General features: G+C 34.9%; 1 protein-coding gene and 1 non-coding gene across 2 annotated transcripts in view; one reads left to right on the top strand and one right to left on the bottom strand.

Moving 5' to 3' along the window:
- LIN28B (lin-28 homolog B) overlaps positions 1–22,822 on the top strand; it is a 126,554-nt gene that overhangs the window by 73,360 nt on the left and 30,372 nt on the right. Inside the window, exon 3 of the mRNA XM_050786763.1 lies at positions 56–240. Within this exon, the coding sequence (XP_050642720.1) occupies positions 56–240 (185 nt within the window). The remainder of the gene's footprint in view (positions 1–55; positions 241–22,822) is intronic.
- On the bottom strand, positions 19,663–19,771 carry LOC126954016 (U6 spliceosomal RNA). The gene has a single exon (XR_007725478.1). It is a non-coding gene; the product is annotated as a U6 spliceosomal RNA (small nuclear RNA).

The raw sequence follows: 22,822 nt of genomic DNA on the forward strand, positions 1-22,822 counted from the left end.
GCAATAATAATTTTGATCTGTCTTTCTCTCCCCTACCCTTTTCTGCTCTTTACAGAGCAAACTATTCATGGAAGGATTTAGAAGCCTAAAAGAAGGAGAACCAGTGGAATTCACATTTAAAAAATCTTCCAAAGGCCTTGAATCAATACGGGTAACAGGACCTGGTGGGATCCCCTGTTTAGGAAGTGAAAGAAGACCCAAAGGGAAGACACTACAGAAAAGAAAACCAAAGGGAGATAGGTAATCATTTTTACTTTGTTAATTTATCAGTTTATTGTATTTGGAAAGGATTTCTGAAAATGTTTTCATCTTACTGCATTTTATATCGTCTAGCCAAAGGAAACCACCATCATGTAGAATATATTAAATATCAGAAATATAGACTGTCTTGCGATTTGAATTATCTACAGAATGTACTGAACTGAGCCTTCAGCCTTAAGCACTGAATAGTCCCTTGACCACCTTTTCCACCAGACTGTTCTGAGACAACAGTTGAGGAGTTGAAGTTCCCAGTAGACAGAGGTGTCCCTTTTTACACCCAGAATTTGCCAACACCTCACCACTTTTTTCAATGAAAATGTACCTATTGTTTTGTCTGTTTTTAAAAGACAGCTCACATATAGAAAGTCCAAGTAATATAAAAAAACCATAAAGAGGAAAAAAATCACTTGAAATCCTAATTAGAGTAGGAATTATATATCGTATTTTGAAACTTGTAATTTTTTTCACCTAATAGTATATTATAGAATATTTCATGTCAATTGTTATCACTTCACAAATTTTACTATATGAATGTAGCAAAATATAAAGAATAATATATTAATGGATATTTAGGCTACCTCTTGTATTTTGAATTGATCAATAATACCACTGTGGAAACTCTTAGATGTACATTTTTGAAAAGTTGTCTGATTGTATCTTTAGGGTAAATACTTAATAGTGAAAAGTCTGGATCAAAAAAATATGTATTTTAAAAATTTCGATACCTATTTCTAAACTGCTCTCCAGAAATGATTAGTGGGCCAGTATGTAACACCTCTGAAAGTCAGACAGCTCATTGAATGTTGTCGTTTTTTAAACCTTTTCCAGTTACATAGGTTAGAGATGCAGCTCATTATTTGTTTGTTTTTACATTATTTGATTACTTTGGAGGTTGAATATATTTTATATGTTTTCATTTTTGTTTTTTCTTCCAAGAATTGTACATTGCTTGTCCATTGACCATTTTCTGTTGAGATGTTCATTTGTTAATAGATTTCTAAGTTCTCTTGATATATTTAGGATATGAATCTTTTTTCTCAAATACAAAATAAGAATTTTTTTAGCTTGTAAAATATATTTTAGCTTTAATGATAGTAGTTTTTTTAAAAAGTATTTTGAAGTTTTGAATTTTTTACAGACAAGTCTGTGACTCTCTCCTTGATGTTATCTGACTTTGATTGCTATCTCATTTTCCTAACTACAAAATTAAAAATATACTACATTCATTTATATTTTTAATATTATTTTAGTTAATTTATATTTTACACTTAAGTGTCTCTTCTCTTTGTAATCTAATTTGCTCTTGAAGAAAGGACTGTAAATTTCTAGCTTTTCTTTTCTCTCCAAATTGGTAACCAGTTATCTCTGTAGCAGTTGTTGCCTATTTCATATTTTCCTATTGGTTTGAAAATCAGTGAGACAATAAATTCCATTTTCATTGACATTTTAGGAGCTCATTTTGTACAAAAGGAAGTCCATGAATATGTGTGAAAGTTTAATGATACACTTAGCTATTAAAGTGGTTTTCTGCTCCCATGGAGATAATACCTGTATACATACTTAAATATGTACAAGTAAAGCAAAGTAAAATAAAACAGTCCTTTATTTTTTGATGTCTTTTAGATAAAATCTTTAACAAAGTAGTTCTAGAATGCTTTACTTTCCAATTCTGGGTTAGAATCAGTATGAGAGGGAGAATAGTGGAGGTTGAGATTTGAAGCATAAGATAGCAGGACATTTTTTCATATTGGATCTTGTCAACCATTGTAAGGACTTTGATCCTAGAGAAAATAGGAAGTCATTGGGAAATTTTAAGTCGAAAAGTAACATGATCTGATTTACTCTAGAGTATCATTCTGGCAACTGTGATGACAACACAGTGTGGAGAGGCAAGGATAGAAGCTGAAAGACCAGTAAAGAAGCAGTTCCAATAATACAGAAAAGAGATAGTGGTGGTTTGGACAAGTAGTAGCAGTAGAAGTAGTGAATGAAAATTCCAATATGTTTTGAAGGAAGAGACCATGTAGTTTACTGATGGATTGATTAGATGTGGACTATCAGAGGAGAAGAGTCCAGGGTGACTCCAAGGTTTTTTGACTTATACAACAGGAAAGATGGAGATTTATCAAGACGGGAAACCTATAGAAGGAGCAGGAAATCAAAAGTATAGTTTCAGACATTTAATTAGAGATACATAATGCACATCCAAGTGAAAATGTATATTAGGCAGATGGATGCACTATATAGAGTTCCAGCACTGGCGTTAAACAATTGACAACATTTAGCAAAAAGATGATATTTACAGCTGCAAGAGGAAATAAGATCACCATCACAGTGAGTATACACAGGCAAGAAGAGGACTAAGCCCTGGGGCACTCCAGCATTTAAGAGTCAAGAAGAGGGAGGAACAGCAAAGGGCACTAAGTAAGAAGGTGGGAAATAGGAGGGAAATCAAGATAGAATATTGTCCCAGAAGTCAGGGAAAGAAAATATTTCAAGAAAGGGTATCAGGTGCGTTAAATGGTGCTGATGGTGAAATGATCAAGTAAGAAGATAACCATTGAAACTTGACCACTTGGCAACATGAAAGTCATTATTGAGGTCTGAAGTTGACAAGAACGGGCTCAATGGACTGGTGGGGGTGGAAGCCTTCGTGGGTTGTATTCAATACAGAGAATGAAAACAGGAAGCAGAGACAGCAAGTACATACAATCTTTTGAGAAGTGTTTCTTTAATAAATGGGAGGAGAGAAACAAAGCAGTAGCTAAATGGAAGAACTTATAACATGTTTATATGTTCATAGGAATGGTCTAGTGCAAAGGAAAGATTGAACATGCAGGAGAGAGGAGAACAATTACTGGAGTGATTTCCTTGAGTGGGTGACAGTATTGGGATTTAAAGCACAACTGGAGGAGCTGGTCATGTGATAACAGAAAGTTCATTCTTACAAACCTGGAGGAAAGGCATAGCTTATGGACACAGATGCAGGTGGTAGATAGATATGAAGGTAGGATAAGGCGAGATTTCTCTTTTTTATGCTGTTTTTTTTTTTGAATTTGAAGCACAGTCATCAACTGAGAGTAATGGTAGAAGAGTAGGTTTGGAAATTTAACGAGAAAGACGTATAAAATAGAAGAATGAACATATTATAGAAAAGAGGTAGAATTTCAGGCTGTGCCAAAGACCCACATAAGAATAGTGGGCATGAAGATTGTGTTCTTTCTCCAGCCATTGTTGACTTCATGGCTATAGCTGTGAAATAGTCATTAAAATGATTTAACTAGAGTTGGGGTTTTTCCTAGTTGAGAATGACAAAGGGCACTGGAGATGTATGCAGAGCAGCAAATGTAATGATGGATGATAGAATGTAAACGGTATAAAGAGTGAAGACATTGAAAAGGTGATAAGTAAGCACAAGGGGTGTGGGTTGCAGTAGAGTCAAAGAATTGTAGTTGAGTTGATCTGGCAAGGTACGAGGTGATGGTGGTCAGAAGTGAATAACTGCTCCAACCGCTTACTCTTACTGTGTGTCTTATTGTGATTAAAGCTTTGACACACTTAATATCTAATAATTTCCAACTTTCTGTTAAGCTAAGGGTGTCCATAATTTTTGTCAATAGGATTAGCAATTCCAATTTTCCATGTGCTGCTTGTTTTTAAAAAATGATGTAGAGGCAACGTACAATATAATATTCCTTAAACATAGAGACTCCTGCATAGAAACTGACACCATGAAAAAACAAGATTTGACAGTGTGGTAGCAAGAAATGGATCTTTGTCAGCTGATGGCTGGAACAGTTACCAAAGCATGATTTGCTCCCCAAATGTTTAAAAAACTTCGAAGATCTTTGATAACTTTTTTGATTTATTTCATGGTTATTTCCTGAGACAATTTTAGTAATAAGAATAAAATTGTGCTTTGATCCAGATTTTATGTTTATTGGTACAATTACGTGAAGCAGCCTTAAAAATCTTATGAAATATTCTGATTCTCTAGTTACTTCCTATTGCTATTTTTTCTTGATAAGATAATGTATTATATTTCAAAGAACAGGCTCTTGAATTAATTTCTTCTTTCTTTCTTTCTTTTTTTTTTTTTTTTTGAGACAGAGTTTTGCTCTTGTCGCCCAGTCTGGAGTGCAGTGGCGTGATCTAGGCTCACTGCAACCTCTGCCTCCGGGGTTCAAGCAATTCTCCTGCCTCAGCCTCCCGAGTAGCTGGGACTAGAGGTGTGCACCACTATGCCTGGCTAATTTTGTGTTTTTAATAGAGATGGGTTTTCACCATGTTGGCCAGGCTGGTCTCGAATCCCTGACCTCAGGTGATTTGCCCGCCTCAACCTCCCAAAGCACTTGGATTGCAGGTGTGAACTACTGCACCCTGCCTCTTGGATTAACTTCTGTTACACTGTTTTTTCCCTAACACTTCCTGTGATTATTTTTATTTCCTTCTATTTTATTTTATTTTTGACTTTTATTATGAAAATTTTTAGAATACAAAAAGGTAGGAAAAATGGTATGGCCACCAAACATGTATGCCCACCTTACATATTTAAAGTGGCTTCTTTTCCCTTTTTTAATAAGCATTTTGTGGGGAGATATTTTAAGACTATGTAAATATCCCATTCACCATCAAACTTAAATTTTTATTATTAGTCTGAACCATGGATTTCTGCATTTCTCTGGAAGTTATAATCTGTAACCATCATTATTTATTCTACTGCTCAAATTTCCCAGATTTGACCAGTAGGAGCCCCTTCAGGCTGGTTTCTGTGTCCTTTTGATGGGTCCTCATCATTTTTTGGGTACTTTGTTACTGGTATAAGATACTTTCATACTGACCTTATAGCTACAAAATATTTAAAATAATGAATTAAATAATTGATTTGGTCTGCTGATGTACCAGAAAGCTAGAATTCCAGTTAATTTATATTAAATTTGGAAGTAAGCATTGGTATATTTCTGTATATAAATATATACATAATATTAAATTGTCATATAGTAAAATTGACTTTTTTCTGTTTTTGTTGTTGTTGTTTTTTGTTTTTTTTGTTTTTTTTGTTTTTTTTTTTTTTTTGAGACAGAGTCTGGCTCTGTCACCCAGACTGGAGTGCAGTGGTGCGATCTCAGCTCACTGCAAGCTCTGCCTCCCGGGTTCATGCCATTCTCCTGCCTCAGCCTCCTGAGTAGCCAGGACCACAGGCACCCGCCACCACGCTCGGCTAATTTTTTGTTTTTTTAGTGGAGACTGGGTTTCCCCATGTTAGCCAGGATGGTCTCGATCTCCTGACCTCATAATCCACCCACCTCAGCCTCCCAAAGAGAAAATTGACTTTTTTTCTTTTGGTATTCAGTTAAATGAATTTTAACATACATATACATCCCTGTAGTCAGTACCATAATCCAGATTCAGAAAGTTTATTGCCCCAAAAAGACTCCCTCTAATCTGTAATGGTTACCCCTTCCCCACCTATAACCCCTGGCAGCCACTGACCTATTCTTTCACTGTAGTTTTGTGTTTTTTTGAATGACATGTAAGTGGAGTCATACAGTGTGTAACCTTTTGAAATTGCATTTTTTCACTCAGCATAGTATCTTTGAAATTCATCCAAGCTGTTTAGTGTATCAGTAGTTCACTTTTTTGCTGAATAGTATTCCGTTTTATAGCTATAACACTGTTTACTAATTCATCTATTGAAGGACATTTGAGTGGTGTCCAGTTGTGACCATTTTGAATAGAACAGCCATAAACATTTATGCACACGTGTGAAGATTTGTTTTCAGTTTTGGAGTGGGATTGCTGCATAATAAGGTCATATATGTATGTTTAACTTTATAAAAAACTGCCAAATTGTTTTCCAGAATAATTATTTTCTTTTGCATTCCCACCACCGGTATGTGAGCGTTCCAGCTGCCTCCCATGTTTGCCAGCAGTTGGTATTGCCAGTTTTTACAAATTTTGACCCCGTGTGGTGGCTCACGCCTTTTAACACCAGCACTTTGGGAGGCCAAGGCCAGTGAATTGCTTGAACCCAGAAGTTTGAACCCAGCCTGGGCAACATGGAGAAACCCTGTCACTGCAAAAAGTAAAAAAATTAGCTGTACATGGTGGTGCACCCCTGTAGTCCCAGCTACTTGCACTGAGATGGGAGGATCACTTGAGCCTGAGAGGTCAAAGATGCAGCCGGCCATGATCAGGCACTGCACTCTAGCCAGGGTGAAAGCAAGAACCTGTCTCAAAAAAAAAAAAAATTTTTTTTTAAACATTCTGTTAGGCGCGTGGTGATACCTCATCATGGTTTTAATTTTCATTTCCCTGATAGCTACTGATATTAAACATCTTTATATTTATTTTTGTGTCATCCTCATATATTCTCTGACAAACTGTTTCTTCGTATCTTTTGCCCATTTTTTAGTGGGTTGTGTGTTCTCTTATTGTACTTTAAGAACTCTTTGTATGTATTGTGGATACAAAGTTTTTTGCCAGATACATGATTTGCAGATATTTTCACCCCGTCTGTGGCTTGTCGTTTCAATCTCTTATATATCTTTTATAGAACAAAAGTTTTTGAAGACGATTTATCAATCTTTACATTTTCTGTTTACATCAATGATCCATTTAGAGTTAGTTTTTATATAAAGTGTAAGGCCTAGGTAGAGGTTCATTTCTGCCATGTGTAATATGAATTGTTCACGCATCATTTATTGAAAAGAATATCCTTTTTCTTGAAATATTTTTAGATTAGAAAGTTCAGTTTCTGTCATTTTTGGTTAAAAATTGAAATTTTGAAGTTTTGATTACATGGAATTAATACGTTTAACAAATTCCAAATATGATTTCATCACTTGAGAAATTATTTGTTCAATTCTGGATATTTGTATATAAGGTAGAATCATGTTTTGTGAAGACTTACTCCCTGTGGCAAAAAAAAGTAAAATAATTTTGAAGATTCCACTTTAATTATTAGTAGACTGTTTATAAACGAAAATGGGATTATTTTATTCTCTCTTAAAATTCTGCTTAATTTAGTGTCCACTTACTACTGTCTAGTTACACAAGGTAGTAAATATTGCGTTATTTTAAATCCTCCACATTTGAGAAGTTTTCTTAACATTTCAAATGAAATAATTTAAGATTTATTTTTTCTATTTAGTTTTTCTTATGTTCATTACAAAAAGAGTAAAGAAACTTAACGAACTCTATACAGCTGTCTTTATGATAAAGTGAAGATTGTTAATAAAACATTAAGAAACATTATATTTCTTCTATAAAACTAGCCTATACTTGGGACCTTTTGTTCTCTTTACAAATACAATTTACTATGAAGAAAAAGAAGTGAGTGACTTCCAACATAATGAAATTGTGGGTGAGGGTGGTAGAATTATTTTCTTTGCCACAGTTGATTTCTATTATTTATATGAAATAATCATGTCAGCCTGTAGTATAGAATTAAGTATACAATTTTAGTTTATATTAACAGATATGTTAAATATGTAAAAAGGATTTAGACTAAAATGACTGGTCTGGAAATTTTTTTTATATATAGTTTAAATGTTTATACTCAATACTTGGTGAATAAAAATGTGTATAATTTTAAAGAACACAAAGTGCATGGATATGTAGTGTGTATATTGGGTGTATACATATAGCTTTATTTTTTAACTGTGTATGGTTTCTTTTTTTACCTCCTTTTTTAATTCCAATTTTTTTAGTGTAATGACTGTCTTTTGTGTTGTTCTTAACCTTCCATATATTTTGACCCAACCACATATTCCAAGAAGTGTTATTCGTAATAATGTTGACTTGAGTTTTTAAAAATAACTTAGAAAATAATACAAACATTCTACTGCTTTTATTTCATTTTGTTCAATATTTAGTTTTTATAACTACGTTAGTATGAGTAAGCTTTTTGATTTTCTACATGAGTTAAAGTGGTAATATATTTTGTTTAGAAAGAAGGCTAATAGACTGTTAAAAGAAAAAGATGTTTGACTACTTTTGGCTTGGAAGCATGGAGAATTTCTTTACTTTGATCATATTAGAAGAATTCATTAATTTATCATTTTTAAGATGCTCCTTATTTAGATTTAAAAATTGATTGTGAAATTTAACATTCCTTGTAATCAGTACTAAAATGGTACATCATAGTGTATTTATCATTTATGATCAGAAAGACCAAGGTGAACAGAAACAGAAACCAATTATGTCTGATTCATTCTTAGCTCACGAGTTAACTTGCCTTTTTTAAAAAAAAAGTGGAGATGTATGATAGTAAAGTTATTTTTGCAGAGCCATAATTTTGTGGCCTCAAATTCTTTAAATTTGCGAGAAAGTTTTAGTAGCCATGAAGTTTTTGTTTTTGGGATTAATAGGCTTCCTTATTGAGGTGCTGTAAATTCACATTTGTTTATTAAACAGAAAAATATTTATTTATTGTCTCATTCAGTTTTAGGGCAAATAAGCTGAAAACTTAACTAGTGGTAATTCTGCCCAACTCCCTCCCACCTCTACAGCAATATAACCTCTTCCAGTCATTATCTCAGTGGTATAATTTGACATTTTTCCAGGTACTTTATGCTTGGGATATCTAGTATTATATTTTTGAAATCTCCATAGCATTCCTAAAAACAGAAAAAAACCCATGTTTAGGTTTATGGTGTCATTTTATTAAAGAATATCTGTTTTACTTTAAAAATCATGTCAATGATTTTACATTTTATATGTATTATATCCCAGATTCTGTTCCCAAAATAAAAATAAAAATGCTTTTTAGATGATAGAGATGTTTGAAATGTAGATCAACGAATTCCAATAAATAACTGTTTCACCCTGATACTTGTGTGATTAGATTTAGGAATTTGCTGTTTAGTAGGTTCCTATTGTGGCAGAGAAATCTTTCAGGCATGAATTGATAGTCCAGATCCTTTGAGGTCTGTCTATTCTGACCTATGACCCCTATTCTTACAAGGTCAACATCTGAGGGCAGGAGATTAAGGCAGTTTAAAGACTGGAATGGCAAATGGAATGGAAAAATTAGCCAGCACATTTTGGGTGCAAAACATCAAAGTCATCAAATAGTTTGCTTATTTTAAACCTGGCTTATGGTTATAACAAGCTGATTTTATTGTGTTTGTTGGAATCAGAAAAGTTTAATAACTATAATTTACTTCAAGGTACTATTTATATAGTAATAAATTTTAGCTGCATAATACAAATTAAGTTCACATAGCTTACCTTCAAAATATTGGGAAATGTAAAAATAGTTTGTCACAATATCAGTACATTTTAGTCTTGTGTGTGTTTGTATACTTAATTTAAATATAAATTGGGAAAATATTTACTTCAGCTTTTACTATGAAATATTTAATTTATCAACACTGTTTCATAAAATATATACATATGATAATGTGAAGTGACTGAGGATTTAGTTGTAATTGTACAATGTTGACTTTTGGGGAAAAAGTAGTTGTAAAAGATGGAGGTGGAAAGTAAAAGAAGGTAAATTGATTAGGCAGAGACAATTTATTCATTTTTCTCCTTTGCCTTTTTGAGACTGCTCTTTTAAATTTTGTCTTTCCCCTTTAAAATGTTCCTTATGTCTTTTAGTTGTGTGATTTTTTTCATTGTAATTCCGAACTGTAGATCAGTAGATATCCCTTCTTAGTTTCTCTATTTTGATCCCCGTAAGAAATTCCCCACAACTCTTTATTTTACATTTGTTTGTATCCTGGACAGCTGTGAATTTGCATCTTGTGTTTCCTACTAATGACTGGCAAAGGCTCGAGTTGAATAACTGAACTATTGCATCCAAATTTTCAGTTATCCATATGGTGACTAAGGAAATTAGTAAAACCGATAGAATACCCAAGTCTTCTTAATTCTTCTGTAATTTTAATTCTATCCCAAGTTTCTTTATTATAGCCTAATTTTAGGATGGTTATCCAAGTCCTTTCTTCTTGTGATTATTTGGCCAGGGATCTCTTAATGAGGCAATTATAGTTGTTTCCTTCATTCACATTATCTTAGCAGATGCTCTCCCTGCTGTGACCTCTGTTCAGACCGGGCAGACAATGTGCCATTCTCATCACCCTCTGCCAGACATTGTGTGGAGCTGAGCTTCATTTGGCGCTGCATAGGTCTCCCAAGATGCCTTATTGGAATGGTCAGAAGCCAAGTGGCAAATAATCAGAATTTTAGGTTGATTTTCTAATTGCTGTTGTAGTCTCAGCATAATAAATAATAAAATAATGCCTACAGAAAAAAAGTTCCAGAAGCAACTCTAATAATAGTTCAAGTAGAAATTATGGATTTAAGAAGTAACTTAGCTTTCTTCCTTTAGACTGTGGCCTTGGTGAAGTTAGATTATTTATTTATTGTATGATTTCAGTACAAGGGTATTGTGATAATTTGGTAGTACTTTAGAAATTTGATCATCTGTTCTAAAAAGGAAATTAATTTAGCCTCTAATATTAAGTATATAGATGTTTAAATGAACATTATGACATTGTTCAGAGTATCACTTGTGAATTTTAATGTCACTTAAATTTTAAAAATTATGCTTAAATGTCTTAAATGTAAACATCAATTATCATGCTTTATATCTGCTAACTATGACATCCAATCTGTTCCTGTGTGAATAGAATAAGAGCTGATCAAGATGAAGACTATTAACAGAAAATTTTGTTACTTGCACTGCTGAATCCTTCTACTGAAATACTAGTTCTGCATCCCAAACCCAAGTAACAATCTAGGGGAATCACAAAGTTTTCAGCAGTCTCCAGCTAGACTTTCTAAATTCTACGTAATAAGGATATGCAAGTCAGATTCTGTTCTAATAAATTTGAAGAGCTTATGTAAAGATTCTTCCAAATTCACATTGGAATTTAAATTTTTGAAATTTGGTTAAAATAACAGATTAAGAGGTACAACTGTTCTCTCCTTCCCTCCCCTCCCCTTTTTTCCCCTCCCCTCCACTTCTCTCCCCTCTCCTCCCCTCCCCTCCCCTTCTCTCCCCTCTCCTCCCCTCCCCTCCCCTTCTCTCCCCTTCCCTCTCTTTTCTTTTTTTTTGAGACAGGGTCTCACTCTGTTACCCACGCTGGAGTGCGGTGGTGCAATCTCGGCTCACTGCAACCTCCACCTCTCAAGTTCAAGTGATCCTTTCACCTCAGCCTCCCAAGTAGCTGGGACTACACGTGTGCACCACCATGCCCTAATTTTTTAATCTTTTTTTAGAGACTGGGTTTTGCCATGTTGCCCAGGCTGGTCTCAAACTCCTGACCTCAAGTGATACGCCTGCCTCGGCCTCCCAAAATGCTGGGATTACAGACGTGAGCTACTGCACCCCACCAAGAGCTACAACTTGAACTGTTCACATAAAGAGATGTTTCTTTTTGTTGGAATAATAGGATTACCTTATTTATATTAAATTCATTATATATATATAAATGTTCCTGGGAAAATTGTCTATCTGTAGAGAAAGAGTAAGATTGGACCCTACCTTATACCATTTTTAAAGACATAAGGCAAAACTTTACAATATTAGAAGGAAATACAGGAGAATATATTCCTGTGATGTTAGGTTTGGGAAAGATCTTTTTAAAAGAAGGTACAAACAGTACAAACCATAAGGGATAAGATTAATAAAATTGGCTGCTCTAAAATTTAATCTTCTACCAGGCAAAGGTTTCAGTCAGACAGATAAAACCACTCAAAGTATCTATAGAAATTAGGGATGTATGCATTATACGTAATGTGGGAGTTGCAGGGGAATGGAAGAGTCAGTGGATTAGAGAAATAGTCATTAACCAGTCTTCAGAAGCACTGTGCTGGGGTTACAAATCAGAGCTTGCAGGGAATTCCAAAAGCCAGGCACATCTGACTATGAAAAGGGAACTGGAAGAGGGAGTTTCTGGAGAGGCCTATGGAAGCTGCTGCCTCCGAGTGGACCAGTGGCAGGCTGCTGTTGGTCAGCAGGGCCAACAGTTGGGAAGACATGCTGAGCACAGGGCACCAGAGATAACAGCTGGGACCTGCTGGGCAGGTCTGTGTCTGTTACGAAGTCTGACCAGGTCAAAGAATAATGACTTCTTCACTTCCAAATCTTGTACAAGTTTCTCTTTTGGTTGATTCTACCTCAGAAACATCCAGAGAAGGAGATTCTCTGAAATACAGGTGCTAGCCATAACCAAACTGACATTAAACAATGTAGCATCAATAATATAAATAAACTTAGAGTGGGAAAAGATATTTGCAATGCATGTAATTGATAAAGAATTAATATCCAAAAAGCACTGCAAATCAAAAAGAAAAAAAGCCTGATAGAAATGAACAAGTAAACAGTAATTCATAAAGAAAAGTATTCACCGAAAAAATGTGTGGCATTACTAACCTAATGAGACATCATTTCACTCATGTTGGACGAGCAGAAATTTCAGAGTCTGACAATACCAGCATTGTGAAGAATGTTCCACAATACTGGTGGGATTCTTGACACTACCACTTCATAGAGCAATTTGGCAATATCTGGTGGAAGATTGTTCATATCATTTTACTCCACTTCTGGGTAGACTTTTCCATGGCAGTGTTTTTCAAACTGTGGGTTGGGACCCACTGGTGGCTTTGAGATCTATTTGATGGGTTATGACCAGAGTTATTAATTTTAAAAAATGAAATAGAATAAAAATCATCAGCGTACATTGCATGTAGTAAGAGTAACTTGTTTCATAAACTTATGAGTTGTGGTGTGTGTATTTGTGTGAGTACTGAATCAAGATTCCAAATGTTTTCTCAATGTGGGTCATGGTCATTTTCACACAAAGAGAATTATACAAAAATGTTACTTATAGCATTGTTTGTAGTAACAAAAAACTAGAAACAACCTAAATGTCTAAATGAGAATTTTTAAATTATAGTATATTCTTAGGATGATATGGCAGTTAAAGTGAACATATTAGAGCTACATCTCAAGGATAACTCCTTTTTTAAAAACCCCACTGTATTGTTGAATAAAAATGTAAGTTGCACAGAGTGTGTGAAATATTACTCCATCTATATTTTTTAAAACCATCAAATGATATTCTGTATTATGTATGGATACTTACATGTGTGGCAAAAATGTGAAAACATGATAAACCCTAAATTCATGCTAGTACTTACTCTTAAGAGGCAGAGAAGAGAATGGGATTGTGGGAGTATACAGATTATATTTAACCATTTGTTCAAATTATTTTGAATCCTTCAGTAGGATATTCATATATAATAGATTCCATACCTTATTATATTTATTTTTAGGTATTGTAGTTTTTGATGCTCTTTTGAATGAATTTTTTTTCTTCAGTTTTAAATGGTTCTTGCATACTGTAGAGAAAAGCTGTGTAAAAATTTAGGGGAAAGTTTTGTCTCTTCTCCAAGAATTATACCTATTATTTTCTTTTCTTTTCTTAGGAATACACTTGAACTTTCTAAGCAGTGTTGAATGATGCTGATGACAGCAAGCATTCTGTCTTCCAATTTAATAAAAATGGCTTTAATATTTCAAGTTTAGTTGGATGTTTGCTATTATTTTTCAGTAAATAATCATGTTTAAATTGCTTTCTTTTTCTTCTCGTTTACTCAGAGTTTTTAACCGTGGATGGCTGCTAAATTATTATATCAAAAATGTTTTCAGCATCTCTTGACATAATTTTGTAATTTTCTAGTATATTGATAAAGTGAGTTACATCTATAGATTTTGTGAAGTTAAAGCATTCTTACATTTCTGTGGGGAAGTGAGACCCTTTTTAGTCATTATTTGCTTATTCAGTTTCATAATATTTATCAGTCATACATGAACTAGGACTTTTTGTGTACTTTCCTCTTCAAGTTTTAGTAAGTTTGTTAAGATTATTCTAGTCTCATGAATTAGTGAGTTTTCTGTCTCTGTGTTGCTATATAGTTTAACATAATAAGAATTTAAGTAGTAGTCTCCTCTCAAGTGATGAATAATAGATTTCTTTCATGGGAAAAACATCACAACTTGTGTTTATATTTATTTACTTTATACCTTTTATTTTTATGTTTTGTAATGTATACTATTATGTACCTGATATATAAATACACACAAATATACATATAGTGGGATAGGTATTCAAAAAAAATTCTTACTAATAAGTGTGCATGATCAAAATAATTTAAAGCCCACAACTTTAAAAGGTAATAGAACTAAGCTATAAACACCAAAGCCCTTCACATTTTGTAGTTAAAAAAAATTGTCCAGAGCTTTCTCATATCTATTAGAGTTTTCTGTTTCCTTTTAGATCAGATTTGGTATATTTTACTAATAAGTTATTTACTTCCATTGGATTTTCTAATTTGTGCAAAAATTTGAAATAAGATTTTCTTATTTAAATTTCCTCCTTATATGCAATTGGATTTTTATTTTTTTATTTTTATTTTTTATTTATTTATTTATTTTTTTTTTTGGAGAGAGATACTCACTCTGGTTGCCCAGGCTGGAGCACAGTGGTGGAATCTTGGCTCACTGCAGCCTTGATCTCCTGGGCTCAGGTGATTCTCCCACCTCAGCCTCCTGAGCAGCTTGGATTACAGGCACACACCGACACAACCAATAATTTTTTTTTTTAGTAGAGACAGGGTTTCACCATGTTGCCCAGGCTGTTCTTGAACTCCTGTGCTCAAGCAATCCTTCCGCCTCAGCCTCCCAGAGTGCTGGGATTACAGGTGTGAGCCACCACACCTGGCCTACAATTGGATTTTAATAATTCCTAATGTTTTATGTTTTTATTTTTTTCTCATTTAGGCATCTCATGAGTTTACCTTTTCAAATAATTACCTTTTATTCTATCTACAATTTTGTGTGTTTTTTGTTTCTTTCAGATCTCACTTGTATGTCTTGTTAATTTTGTTTTTTTTTTCTATTTTCATAAGTTGGATGCTTAATTTATCTTCAATGTTTATTTTTATAGGTAATAAGGATTTCAGACCATAAATGTTCTTTTAGGAAAAACTTAATTAATTTGCACAGGTTTCAGTATGAAGTTCTAGGTGTTTTTGTTATTTTCTAGATAATTTGATACTTAGTTTTGATTTTCACTGTGCTTGCTACTCTGAAATCCAGTGCTGTTAAAGGGTTGTTTTTTATCATCTAACTGGAGGTATATTGGTCATAAGTCTTTCAGGTGCAAGTTACACAAATGAACTCATCGTGGCTGAAGGTAGTTGTTCTCAGTGTCATTTTTGGACCAGCATTAGCATCACATGGGATCTTGTTTAAAATGCACACTCGAAGGCCTGACCCTAGACTTAACCTGGGGTGTTGAGCTCAACTATTGTTTTTTTTTTTTCTTCTTTTTTCCAACAAACCTCTGGGTAATTTTGATATACTCTAAGTTTGAGATCCCTTGGCTTGGCGTGGGAGGGTGATGTGGGAAGAAATTTGTTGAATCACATAGTTTATAATTCCAGGAATTAAAATAGTTCAGATATATCTGGATTTGAGTGCTCAATCCTACTGCCAAGAGGGATAGAATTCCCAGCAATTCTTTCAGAAGTTCAGAATTAATTTTGTTGATCGAGCCTAGAATGTGATAATCTGATTTGCTAGACATGAATCATTTGCCCACTCTATGCTGGGGAGTCAGGTGAACTCCCACCCCCATCTAAACCACAAGGATTAAAAGTAGGGGAAAAAGGATTCTCCAGTAGAAAAAGTGCCATTATGAGTAGAGGCACTGAATGAGGGGGTAGACAAAAATAACTGATAGACGTAAAATAGCACTGGATTACAGAGGAGCCGGTCTGTAAACTGTTACTGGTTTTCAAGAAGACAATGAGCTTGTACTATAATCTAAGTTAATATACCACTTCCTTCACTGGAAGGCCTTGCTACAAAAACAGTGTCACCTGTACTAAATAGTCCTTTCTTCATGTGTTTAGAATTTTCCTGTGTTATTTGTTTATATGTTTCTTTATTTTCTTCCTTTTCTCCTGGAAATCTGGTTATATAGCTATTAATGCTCCTAAAGTTTCATGTCTTTTCTCAGCATTTTCATCTATTGTCTTGCTTTCTTTTGTAAGATCATTATTTTGAACGTTTGAGTTCTTCTAGAACATCGACTGACTTCTCAGATGTGACTGTCTTCTTTCACTGTTTTTTTTTATTTTTTTCTAGTTAGTTTCAAAATTTGAGATCATGTTTTTAGTTCCAGAGAGCCTTCTTTTCTGTCCTAAACTGGTTTATGTTAAAAATTCTCTTCAGATGTCAGTGGGAGCCAGGTTTTCTAAAAATGCAGTTCTCTCGCTCAGGTTACTTTGTCCCTATGAAATACTGGAGTTTTTCTCCCCTCTCGTTGTGGTTTTTCTTCCCTTAACATGAGTACAGAGGTGACTTTTAGCCTCTTTTAAACAGAGACAAACCTCTGATTTATGGAAGTGATTTGTGATTTCTGCTCTTGTGAGCTGACAGTAAGCAAACTATCAAAGCCCAGCCCCTCTACTATGGGAGATGGGGGCTCAAGGATGGATAACCAAGGAAAGAACCTCTGAACTGTCCTCTGCTCACTGGAAGAATATATTCCATTTGCCAAAGGAACAAAAGAGTGAAAATACCGAGGAATAAAGTTTAATGAGAGATACACAGAATCTAAATGAAGAAAACTGAAACTGGCCAGGTGCGATGGCTCACGCCTATAATCCCAGCACTTTGGGAGGCTGAGGCAGGTGGATCCCTTGAGGTCAGGAGTTTGAGACCAGCCTGGCAAACATGGTGAAACCCCATCTTTACTAAAATTACAAAAATTAGCCGGGCATGGTGGCGCACGCCTGTAGTCCCAGCTACTCGAGAGCAACAGAGTGAGACACTCTGTCTTGGAAGAAAAACAAAAAACAAACAAACAAAAACTAAAACTATACAGAGTTAGTATAAAAGAAAACATGAGTAAAACTAAGCTCAGTATGAAGCCTATCCTGGGATATGTTTGTCTGTGTGTGTGTGTATATACTATTAAAAATGAAATCTTTCCTCCTTTTAGTTTTATAAACTTAATAAGATTGATAATTTTTAACCAGTTACTTTAAAAACTTCTTTTGTTGGTTTTTTTTTGTTTTGTTTTTTAGAGACAGGGTCTCACTCTGTCACCCAAGCTGGAGTGCAGTGGCAGGATCTCAGCTTACTGCCGCCTCCCCTCCTGGGTTCAAGCAATTATCCTGCCCGAGCCACTTATGTAGCTGGGATTACAGGTGTGCACCACCATGCCCTGCTAATTTTTGTATTTTTGGTAGAGATGGGGTTTCACTATGTTGCCTAGGCTAGTCTCAAACTCCTGAGTTCAAGCAATCTGCCCTCCTCAGCCTCCCAAAGTGCTGGGATTACAGCCTCCCAAAGCGCTGCACCTGGCTCTTTTGTTGATTTTTAATAGTTTTTCAATATATTCATGGTTTTCAAGGTATGAAATATTTTTACCCACAAATAATAATAACTGTATCCTCTATGATAATTTGTGGTATATCCATTTTATTGTTTTTCCATTTTGTTTCTGCCTGTGTGTTTTACCTATTCAGTGATCAAATAATTACATTTTTCCTGTTTTCCTTGTATTAATTTTTAAATCCATCAAAAATTTTATTTGTTACTTTATAGAAAGATTAAGAAGCTCTGTTTTAAATTCCCCCTTACTCAGCATCTCTTGTTGAACTCTGTTGATTAGTGAAAGTTCTTCTGTTATTTGATGATTTCTTCCTTGTGTTACTGCTAATATGTATGTTTCAGGGCTCTCTACTTTTACAGCTTGTCCTACTCTTTCTCCCACTAGTTTTAATTTCTGTATTTTTGTAATACCTTTTAATTCCTCCAGAAGTAAATAAATCTCCCTTTATTACTGTTCTGAGGTATTATTATAGCCATTTTCATTTATTTTTAAAGATGAAGTTGAAAATCACTTTCTTCCCATCATTATCAACTCTCATTGTATGTTGATAGGAATTCAAATTGTTTTATTCATGAAATACTTGTAGTACAGGAATCCCAGTTTTGCAGTTTGTAAATCCAAAGTATAGTACTATAAATAGAAATTTCAATTCCCACAGTGAAGATACAAATCTAATGATAGCTGATAAACTATTTCATATGACTTGATCTAATTTTTTTCATGCTCTAAAAATTGATTTAATATAGTCATTGGAAATTACTATTTTAGTTTTAAAAATATTTTCATTTCAGTAGTTTCAGGGGTACAAGTGGCTTTTGGTTACATGGTATAGTAGTGAAGCCTGACTACATAGTATAGTAGTGAAGCCTGACTACATTCAGGCAATGTACCTGTTGCCCGAATAGTGTACGTTACACCCAATGGAAATTATCTTAATGGTAACATTTTAAAGTTGTATTTCTAGTTGTTGGAATTTTTGGATCAAGTGCAATGACTCACATATGTAATCTCAGCTACGTGGCAAGCTGAGATGGGAGGAACACTTGAGCCCAGGAGTTCGAGACCAGCTCAGGCAATGTAGTGTGACCCTATCTCTTTGTTGTTGTTGTTGTTTTGTTTGTTTGTTTTTGAGACAGTCTTACTCTGTCACCCAGGCTGGGGTGCAGTGGCGTGATCTCGGCTCACTGCAAGCTCCGCCTCCCGGGTTCACACCATTCTCCTGCCTCAGTCTCCCGAGTAGCTGGGACTACAGGCGCCCACTACCACGCCCAGCTAATTTTTTGTATTTTTAGTAGAGATGGGATTTCACCATGTTAACCAGGATGGTTTCGATCTCCTGACCTCATGATCTGCCTGCGTCGGCCTCCCAAAGTGCTGGGATTACAGGCGTGAGCCACCACGCCTGGCCGACCCTATCTCTTAAAAAAAAATGCATATGACATTTATAGCTACAAGTATATGTGCTATGAATAGTCTAACACTAAACTGTTAGGAGCAGTAATAGAAGCAGCAGGTAAATAATCACATCATAGATTAAGAAAAGTTTCAGAAATACCTGAAGGCACTATTTTCTTTTTATTCTATGTATATTTTATGTAGGTAAGCCTGTTTAAATCCTGAGTATTCCTAAATCCACTCACTTTATTTATTTAATAATAATAACTGTTATTATTTAATATGGAATACTTCATACATTTGTATGTCATTTTTTTTTTTTTTTTTGAGATGGAGTCTCGCTCTTGTCACCCAGACTGGAGTGCAGGGACACAATATTGGCTTACTGCAACCTTTGCCTCCTGGGTTCAAGTGATTCTCCTCCCTCAGCCTCCCGAGTAGCTGGGATAAAGACATGCACCACCTTGCCCCGCTAGTTTTTGTATTTTTAGTAGAGATGGGGTTTCACCATGTTGGCCAGGCTGGTGTCGAACTCCTGACCTCAAGTGATCCACCTGCCTCAGCCTCCCAAACTGCTGGGATTATAGGTGTGAGCCACCATGCCCAGCCCTGTATGTCATTCTTGTATAGGGGCCATACTAATCTTGTCTGTATTGTTCCAACTTTAGTATATGTGCTGGCAAAGCAAGCACCCACTCACTGTACATTAAAAAAGTTAACCATATCTGTACACACTTGGACAATGCTAAACCAGTTACTCATTTTTTGCCTTAGGAAGGAAGTCTGGGTGTGCTGTAGTGCATGGTTAGGCTGCTTTTCAAAGTCCAGTTGGTAGGATGCTGAGCAAAACCTTGCCAGAACTCAGAACTGTGAACTTTACCATGACTCTCCAAGTGATCAGTACATAATGTGCTTATCTAATAACACCTTTTTAAAAATTAAAACCCATCTTCTTTCATCACTATATGGTTTTTGTTCTATTTTTTCATGTGGCATTTTTATAGTTAGTAATTGTAACTAATACTAAATGATTTTACAATGTTTTTAAATCACTGTATATTTTTATATTATCAGGACAATGAATGGCCTCATAAATTTTCTTTAAAGTTCTTTTTCTTTTAGACAGATCACCAAAATCTCTGAGAAATGTTGATTTCGGTACTTGGTTTTATTAGGAAGTTCAAGACACGATATAAAATGTAAGACTGTGTTTTACAAATGATGCTTTAAAAGGTATATAGGGCTAGGAGTGGTGGCTCGTGGCTGTAATCCCAGCACTTTGGGAAGCTGAGGTGGGAGGATTGCTTGAGACCAGGAGTTTGAGACCAGCCTAGACAACAAAGCAAGACCTTAGATTAAAAAAAAGAAAGAAAAGAAATGGTATATAGGATTCATGTAGACTAATAAGTAAATATATCTAAAAGGAAAAAAAAGTAGTTAATAATGAGTAAAAGAAAAAGCTGAGGGCTGGGCACAGTGGCTCATGCCTGTAATCCCAGCACTTTGGAAGGCCCAGTCGGGTGGATCACAAGGTCAGGAGATCAAGACCAGCCTGGCCAACATGGTGAAACCCTATCTCTACTAAAAATACAAAAATTAACCAGGCATGGTGGCACGCACCTGTAATCCCAGCTACTCAGGAGGGTGAGGCAGGAGACTCATTTGAACCTGGGATGTGGAGGTTGCATTGAGCTGAGATCACGCCATTGCACTCCAGCCTGGGCGACAGAGTGAGACTCCATCTCAAAAAAAAAAGAAAAGAAAAGACAGAAAAAGAAAAAGCTGGGACAACTGGTTGTAATTGAATTGCTGAGGAATGTTGTATATTAGCTTGCTTTCCTTCTCCGGGGATTTTTTTTTTTTTTTAAGTTTCAAAGAAATGTCTGCAATAGAAAGACCTATAATCTGAGTTCTTTTGAAGTGTAATCTCCATGAGAACAAGGACCTGATCTGCCTTATTCACTACTGTGTCATGAGTACTAAGTAACTACTTAGTTAATATTTATTAAAGTAGTTGTAATAACCCTGGGCAGTTATCTTTTCCTCTATCTAGTTTCTCATCTGTAAATTCTTTCATTTTACCAATTTTTGTTGAGACCTGCCATGGACCAGGTACTGTTCTAGGCAATGAAGTTGGAGCAGAGAATGGGACATACAAGGGTCTTGCTGTCCTGGAGCACAGATTTTAGAATGTGAGGCAAATAAGTAAAAACAGATTTATTAATAAATGTATATAATGTGATGTCAGGTAGTGATAAATGCTGTGAAGAAAATTATAGCAGGGTAAGAGGACAGAGTAATAGTTGGAATGTTTTAGATTAAGTGATCAGGAAATGCCTGAAGAGGTGACAGCTGAGCAGAGACATGAATGAAGTAAGGGAACAAGCCTTGTAAAGTTCTGGGGGAAGTGATTTTTATTCAAAAGGAAAACCTGTGCAAAGATTCTGAGGCATTAATGAATTGAGCATGTTTGAGGAGTGGCAGGCCAGCCAGTATGACTGAGTGAATTGATTGATGAGAAGAGAGGTCCAAGATTAGGGCTGAGAAATTGGCAGGGTCATGTAGACCATGGTTTATGAAGTTTGATTTTATTCTTGGTGAGATGGTGTCTTAGTCTATTTTGTGCTACTATAAAAGAATACCACTGATTAGGTAATTTATAATGAAAAAAAATTTTATTGGCTCACAGTTTTGGAGGCTGGCAGGCATGTGGCAAGTGCCCTCTTGCTGTATCATGATGGGAGAGCAAAGGGAGAAAAGGATACCAAACTTGTCCTTTTACAGGGAACCCATTCCTATAAGAACAAACCCATTTCCAGGATAATAACGTTAATCCATTCATAAGGACAGTGCCCCCATGACCCAAATACTTCCTATTAGGCCCTGCTTTCCAATACTGCTGCATTGAAGATCAGTTTTCTTATGTTTTGTTTCTTTAAGGAACGAGTCCTTTTTATGTAAGCTGTGGAATGCTTTGGCATAAAATTGTTTATAATATTCCTTTATGTCCTCTTAATGACTACAAGACACATACCAATATTCCCTTTTTCATTGCTTATAATGGCAATTGATTTCTTCTCTCTTGTTTCTTGATCATTCTAACTAGGAGTTTATTCATTTTTATTAATCCTTTCCAGCCAATTTTTGGCTTTGTTAATTTTTTTATATTGTTTTCTATTTCATTGGTTTCTGCTCTTAATTACTTAATTTACTTTATTTACTTTTGGTTTATTTTTCTCTTTTTCTAGCTTCTTTAGGTAAAAACTTAGACCATTGATTTTTAAACCTTCTTTTCTAACATAAACAGATAAACTTTTAAATTTTCCCCTAAACACTGCTTTAGCTGCATTTCGCAAATTTTATTTTGTTTTCATTTTTATTTTCCTTGTGATTTCTTCTTTGATCTAAGTGTTATTTAAAAGTATATTGTATTATTAAAATATTTTGGAATTTCTATATATCTTATTTATTTCTAACTTAATTCTGTTGTGGTCAGAAAATGTGTGTATTCTGTAAGATTTTCACGTTGTGAAATTTACTGACTTTTTTGTCCCAAGGTATGTTCTATCCTAGACAGTGGCTCATGTGCACCTGCAAAGAATGAATATTCTGCCGATGTTGAGTGCATGGTTCTATAGTGTTAATTAGATAATGGTGGTTGATAGTGTAGCCCAAATCGATGTCTTTATGGCGCGCGTGTGTGTGTGCACTCATAAACTTACTTGTTACTGGAAAGGAATGTT

The sequence above is a fragment of the Macaca thibetana genome, chromosome 4, assembly GCF_024542745.1.
Source record: "Macaca thibetana thibetana isolate TM-01 chromosome 4, ASM2454274v1, whole genome shotgun sequence".
In the NCBI taxonomy this organism is placed as follows: domain Eukaryota; kingdom Metazoa; phylum Chordata; class Mammalia; order Primates; family Cercopithecidae; genus Macaca; species Macaca thibetana.